Here is a 7,739-nt window from a genome sequence, read left to right as displayed (position 1 = left end):
TGACCAGAAGTTGCTTCCAAAAGTTGAAGTCAACCATATATGCAGCTGAAGCACGGCCTAGTGTGATGCAGAACTGATTCAAAAATGGTTCCATGATCTAATTCTGTTTATGTAGCTGGTATCTTATCATATGAAGTTTCTTCTGAAGTTGTAACCCAAAAGAAGGTATAGGGAACTTCTCTAATCTAAAGTTATCTTTATTTGCAAGTTAATAAAGTAAAATGGAAGATATCATTTACAGATCAGAAACAGTCGGAGAACACCAAAGAATCTCTAACAGAAGATCGTTTATACATAGCAGAGTTAAAAGCAAAGTGGCCCCTAATAATGAACCTTTTAGATGACAAAAGTGATGGATAATTTGAAGCAGAGATTTGATTTGAGAACATGGCTTGTTTTGGATGATGTTTGGAATGAACATTGGGCCAACTGGTTAATTTCATAGAAGAAACCTTTTCAATCTGAGCTTTGATGGTTAGTATTTGCAAACATCTGGAACTTTTTTTTTGTTTTTTTGAAATGGTCAAAACTGTTGATACATCTTGACATTATGAAGGGAATTTGATATTCTCACAAAGATTTTCACATTTAAAATATCATGCAAGATTGAACCATTTAACAATTAATTACATGGGTTAGCATTAATCTTTTTGTTTCTAGTGATGTTATGAACTCTTGTCCTTAATAGGTTCCTTTCAACATAATTCCATTGGTTCAAAAGGACATAATTAACCACAAAATCATATATTATGAGGATATACAGCAACATAGTCTCAAAATGTTACTTGTCTTGTTCTGATCCTTTATAGTGTGTTTGATAGAGAAGAAATAAAGTGAAAATGAAGAAAAAAAATTAAAAAATTAGTGAGTCTCATACTTCTATCACACTACTTTAGTTCAAATATTTATTCTCAATTCCATTCCACTCTACCAACCACACCATTAAAGTTTTTGACCGTAGAAATAAACTTGATAACAAGTAGATAACTTCAATATACTTGTCATCAAGTTTACTATTTTAAGTGTCAAATGTATAAACAAAAGCTTTCCTCAATCTACAACATATAACATCATTTAATGGCCAAATTGTATATTTATTCCACATATTATAGGTCATGTCTTTCTGCACACGAGCAAATCTTCCCAAAACTGATCACTTGTAGGCTTCATAGGACATCAAATGACCCATCAGGACTTTGATATTAGTGTCCGAACAATCCATGCTACTACTGTCAAGTGTACAACTTACATAGAAATATCATAAAAATGGGTGCAATGAGGAGAGAGCACAATTAGCTTTACAAAAAATTATAGCCCAACAAAGTATCAAGTAATTGCAGAGCTCTTCATTAACTCTTGCTTTCACACTTTTTGTGTATGCATTTCATCCTGGAGTCTTCCTTCCCTATTCCTTCAATCAAATAAAATACAAACTGATTTCCAGAACCTGTATATCATCCCTCCATAATCAATTTCCTTGACAGTGAAAAATCTTTCAAGGTCCTCGATAACTGCGAAAACATAAACAACCCTGAGGCTGATCATGAGGGATCATACCTCCACCCTTTGAAGTGTCAATAGCTTCCAACATGGTCACCACTTCATCCATCTCTGGCCTCTTGTCAGGATTCGCATCCCAGCATCTTTTCATCACATTGGCCAGAGCGCTAGGACAACATCGCGGAATCTCTGGCCTCAAATTCTGCAGTTCCATAAAGAATCTAGTTACAATAAAAAGCAACGAGTAGAGATGTATAAACAGTAGATACCATTTGCAAATAAACTAACAATTGTACAGGTTGATGTTTCCCAATAAATAGTTAGTTTATCCTCGCAAAGCCACTTAATACATTTTACATACCTGTCGTACGACAGCTGATGTCACTTCTGAGAAGCTAAGGTCAGGATATGGCATGTCACAGCAGTATATCTCCCATAAGCATATTCCGAAACTGTACACATCACACTTTCTATTGTATGGATTGCCATTTAGAACCTGCCCAATTTCACCAGGTAAGTTTCATTTACCAATATTAGTGAGTAGTGACATGCTGAAGTTCTAGATCTCAGTAATTGTAAATGGGACTGAGGTAAAGATTTCTTCCAGTAATTATGTACCAAAACCAACATGGATATATACATAATTGTTGGGTGAACTATAAAACAAAAGGAATTCCTGATAAAAGTAAGGACAATGATGGAACAATTCAATGTCCTTATCTTTCCAACATGGTTAATATTTTAATCAAGATTTCTTCCTGTTTAAGACCAAAATATTCATCCCAATTCTTTCACAATTAGTTAGACAATAGAGCCGGTCACAAGTAACAAGTCCTAGCCCAGCAGTTTCAAAATTTTATGAGGCAAGGACCAGACATTAAGGGCGTTTGAAACAAACCCCAAACGAACAATGCACAGGAGAGAGAATTTTTCAAAGGAATTGAAGCATATACCTCAGGAGCCATGTAACCAAGGGTTCCAGTTTCACCTGTCATGTCATGAGGATTGGAGGCCTCAATACGAGCTACTCCAAAATCAGCTATTTTCAAGGTTCGTGTCTTGTCCAGAAGCATATTTTCTGTTTTAACATCTCTGTGGACAATCTTCTTTGTGTGAAGATAGCTCAACCTATAAAGTAAATAATAAAAAGTACTCAGGCTTAGAAAGAAAGATTACTACTTAAACTTATATGAGACAGATTAGGCATAAAGATTGGACCCTCTTGCAAGGTCAAGAGCCAGTTGAACAACCACTTTAAAAGCCAGCTTCCTTCTTCGATTTTTAATGAGATAAGACTTCAGCGCACCCCCAGGACAATATTCAACAACAACACAACAAACGTTACTCGGCATGCCTATATGACCATTTTCCGTTTGTATCTGTAGCTCTGATGTTCCCATTGTTGCCCCAATAAACTGCAAAACGGATTTGACAGTAAGAGTGAATAAGAAAATTCTCACATAAATGATTGAAAACTATGATGCAAATTTAATGTATTACTTATGGGGGATCCTTAAGACCGGACCATACTCCTGATTTGCACACTTGCAAAGGTATTTCCCCCCAGTGTGACTCTTAATGTGGCTCACACCCACCCAACTGCCACTCAATCCTCTTCTCATCCCCAAAAATAACAGAGAAAACAGCACAATAGAAAATAAACTTTAACAAAAATTCATTTGACATAAATGAGACCAGAATCAAGCCATCACAATCATACTATGGAAAGAAAACAATCTGAGGTTCGGGCAATATTTCCACCTGGAATGCATTCCAAAATTTGCCTAAAGGAATGCATTAAATCTCACAATCTTCTTTGTCATTTATCTTTCCCCTTTCCTTATTTTTGTTTATTTACTTTCCATTCTTATATGATTTGATTAATAGTGGAAAATGATAGCACGTTAGAAACCTGTTGTAGTAAGCTATCAGATTGTTCCACAACACAAGAAAAAGGAGAAACATGGAATGATCATACACATACCCCAATGCCAGAAGCTCATTGCTTCACGAAGGTACGGGGGAGGGTAATTGTATGAAGCCTTCCCCTTCGCAAAGAGGTTGTTTTCGGATTCGAGCCCATGACCAACTGGTCACCAAGGCGCAACTTTACCATTGCACCAGGGCTTGCCCTCAAAGGAAAAACATGGATAACACAAAGAAACTAATGAAGGCCCAAATATTACCTTGGTTACATTAGGATGTTCAAGCTTGTGCCAAACAGCAACTTCCTGTGTAAAAGCCGCTCTCAAAGAAGCTATTTCAGCATCTGACCGATGGCCTTCTTCCCCCCAGTCAAGGAGCTTAACTGAGAAAAACAAAATCAAAGATTAATTACATGTTATGAAAGCAAAAGGAGAGCATGGCATTCACAAGTAACTTTAAACTGTTCATTCATTAAATTTCAGTATAAAGCTGCAGGGTTAACAAGTTTAGCATCCAGGAATTGTTAAGGTAATAAAGGTCTGCATATAACATCATGAAAATCATAACACCTAAAAAAGGAACTCTCAAGAGAAGAGTTCCTGTGGCTAATTCCCAGTAGAATATTTGATGAGTGAGAAATGTATGTGGCAACATAAACCACTCATTACCAGCCAACAATTTCATTTATTATTATTTTTTTAATTCTTATACCCATCCCATGGTAGTAAAATCAGGGGCACAACAGTAATAACCAAGAACACATGAAAGTTCAAAAAAGAAAAGAACATTAAAGTTCATGCACATAACTGTCAAGTCAACTGGATCTTGTGAATTCTAGAGAAAACAAAAAAGGAACTAAAAAGAAAAGAAGCAAGGGTACTCAATCTTGTGAATCACGGATTCTGCAAATCTTGATTTACAAAGTTCCAATGCATGGCAGTTGCGGCTAACCAAACAACATCAACTTAGATGCCTTCTCAAAGAACTCAGGGAAACAAGGACTCATGTCCAAGCAGAAATTGTTGCTTGATTGTAAAGGTACAAGCACAACGAAATCACATGCAGAAACAGGCAAAACAAAACTTAAGCAGTGGATCTGCTGACCAAATAAGACATCATTTATATCCAACTCTTTAGCTATGAAATGAAACCTTGGCATTCACATAAAAGAAGGCCGAACAACCCATCAACCTACAGTTTTGGAAGCATGTGCACATTATGCAACATTCTAAGTTGAAAGGACCAACTACATGAACTTCTCCAAGTAAACAAATCTTCCCCCCTTGCACATGTATGTGGTGTCAAACAAACAGGTGTAATAAATGGAGGGAAAAACAAACTATGCATGTTTTTTTTTGTTTTCTTGAAACAAATAGTTGCATATATGAGAACAAACAGACACACATCAAATGAAAACTCAACTTTTCAACTGTGAGAGCAAAGCAAGAGAGTGTAGTGTAGTGGAGTATACCTGCAACATCTTGGCCATCGTAAATTCCACGATGGACAGTGCCAAAAGTGCCACGAGCAATGACAGTCTTGATGACAAGCTTGGAGGGGTCAATCTCCCATTCTTGTCTGCTTCTTGTGGACCTTCCTTCAACCTCTTCTTCCTCCTTCTCCTTGTTCTTCTCCATAGTCCATGCTCTACTCAGATGCCTCTGAAGCTGCTCATCCAAGCTCTTCAGATCTATCTGATCCGCTCTCACATACCCCCCACTCTCACTCTTCTTCATCTCTCTCTCTCTCACCTCTTCTCTTCAAAACACAAAAAATTCACCACACCCCACTATGGACTTTGAAAGCTCAAGTCACTTGGAATCATCAAAAGATGCTAACTTTTGTAGCAAGTTCTGGTTTTGAGCAAATTTTCCTTGGTGGGTCTCTTGTGTCTCTCTTCTTCTACTACTACTATGTTTTTGCTGCCACTGCAGGTGCTGCTGCTGCTGCTTGTGGTGATGTTGAGGTCATAAATATAATACTCTCTCTCTCTCAATCATCCATGTGGGCACATGGATTTTGCCTGAACACGACGTGTGTTTTCTGACCCACTTTAGTCTCCTTCTAATTAACAAGCCCTTCAACTTCTAATTTATTGAAACCAAAGATCTCTCTTTCTGTGTGTGTCTGTGACTCTGCCTTGTTTAGTTGTTTGTTTGTTTGGTGTGTTTTTGTTTTTTGTCTTTTTCTTTTTCTATAATTTTCATTCATGGCATTCACGGTTATTGTACTACCTTTACATCTCGCCATCCCTTTCAAACAAGTTGTTTGGCTTCATCAATGGATGATCATGAAAACGGTTAAGGGGAGTCACTTGTCACAAAGGCAAATGTGTGTAACTTGTAATAACCATCATTGATTTTTGGTATATTTGATATATGTTGATCCATAATCAGAGACAAATATTTTAAAATATTATAATTTATTTAAAATATTAATTTTTTTTCATTATATACATAGATCTTGAAATTAAACTTTTTAATCACATAATTAGAAAGAATATAGCTATCTCCCTACTATATCATGTCATTATAGTTGTAATCATGATCGATGAATTGGACAAATAGCCTCATTCAGATGATTTCTACACTTCATAGAATCACAGTTTTTTTTTATTATTTGGTGAAGTTCAAAGAGGCATTAATTAACACTCTGACCATCATATACTGACAGAATAAAGTTGTTTTTTTTTTCTTCCTATTTGTGGTTGTGACAGGTCGAATCAACATATAATAATGCAATAAAACATTAAGATATATAGTAGCAGCAAACTTTCAGGGAAACCAATGGATTAGGTTAATGATAAAGAGATGAAGATCATTTAATTATTAAAAAATCTTTAAGGACTAGATTGAAAACTTGAAGTGATTTCTCTCCTTACATTTCATATTGTTTGATGGAACCCTAAAGATAAGTGAAAAGGAACTATACTATGTTTCATAATTTAAACAAAGTAATTTAATTTAGGAAAATGATTCATTGACATATCATATTAGTAGATGGTAAAAGAAAAAGGTAATTATCATAAATAATGTGATATGATAAAAGAAAAAGAGATAAAGAAAAATAATAAGTACTGCTATCAATAAAATATTGACATTTTACAATGTTAAGTGTTCGTATATTATTGTTTTTCAATTTATTATAGGATTGAATGGTAAAACTCCAATTTGTCAACAGGCTACTTGATATACTCAAAGTTACGTGAAAAATAACATGTTTAAACTGAAAATGATGGGAGCCAAAATAGTCAAACAAAAACAAATAATACTTTCCATAAGTAAAAATAAGTAATGTATTGTGAAATGGAAATTATTATACTAAAGATAATACAAGTTACGTCAGACAAAACCATCACAAATTTCTTGCAATTTTTAGACGAGTGACTGCGAATGAATTATGTTACTAACTTCCTTTTTACAGAAGCTTCATATGTTAAAGAAAAAGTGATTCAATTTCTTTGCTTCATTGTACATGTGTGTGTGCATGCATCCCATTTAAAATAAATGATAAATTATTTTTTGGGATAAATTTATTTTGAAGATAAAATAAAGAGTTTAATTTTTATGAATTACAAGTGTAAAATATTTACTTTGTCAACCAATAAAAAATATGATAAATATAATTTTAAGTAGTTATTATTAAAGTTAATAAATTTAATATACACGATAATTTATAATTAAATAATAATATAACAATTATTTATACTAACAGTAAATATACTATTTATCCTAAAATAAATATGTAGAATAATTATTGAGGCAAGACTAACAAGTATATCATCAAAGAGAAAATAAACAATGAAATTTTATTTAAAAAAATAGTAATAATTCAAAAGGAGAAAACAAAGAGTAAAATATAACTTCATTGGTCCTATTATAATTGTCCTCTTAGGTTGTTGTACATATATAAAAAAAACTAAAAAATGAATGAAAATTAATAGTAGTGTTACAAAATTATCCTTGATCATTAATTCATTTTTAATTTTTTCCAGCTTAATCATTAATATTATAAGGGATATAACTAACAAAATAATTAATGTTATATTAAAAATTAAAATAATAATTATATTGAAATAATTTTTTTTTCTTTATTATGAGAGAAAGAGAACATAGTAGTTCATTTGGCAAAAGCTCATTATCTGGTCAGTGTAAAAACTGAAAAGTCTTCGGAGACATCAATGCATGCATCCAGGTGACAAGAAGCAAATTTGTTTATTTGCTTCTTCTTGTACTCATCATTGAAATGGATTCTCACAATTCGTTTTCCCTGGTCTATTTTCTTACCGTCCTTTACCATCAATGCCAATTTGA

The 7,739-nt window shown here is 33.8% G+C and overlaps 1 protein-coding gene across 1 annotated transcript; it reads right to left on the bottom strand.

The window, feature by feature from the left end:
• Positions 1–880: 880 nt before the first annotated feature.
• LOC100796762 (serine/threonine-protein kinase STY13) lies at positions 881–5,772 on the bottom strand. Its single transcript, XM_003542648.5, has 6 exons — positions 4,898–5,772; positions 3,687–3,808; positions 2,719–2,915; positions 2,454–2,628; positions 1,862–1,996; positions 881–1,702 (listed from the first exon to the last, which is right to left on the bottom strand). Exons 1-6 carry the CDS (start codon positions 5,160–5,162, stop codon positions 1,496–1,498), a joined length of 1,101 nt encoding a protein of 366 aa, XP_003542696.1. The 5' UTR covers positions 5,163–5,772; the 3' UTR covers positions 881–1,495.
• Positions 5,773–7,739: the final 1,967 nt, after the last annotated feature.

The sequence above is a fragment of the Glycine max genome, chromosome 13 (assembly GCF_000004515.6).
Source record: "Glycine max cultivar Williams 82 chromosome 13, Glycine_max_v4.0, whole genome shotgun sequence".
Taxonomy (NCBI): domain Eukaryota; kingdom Viridiplantae; phylum Streptophyta; class Magnoliopsida; order Fabales; family Fabaceae; genus Glycine; species Glycine max.
Note: the sequence above shows the minus strand (reverse complement) of the source record. Positions and strands in the feature narration are given on the sequence as shown.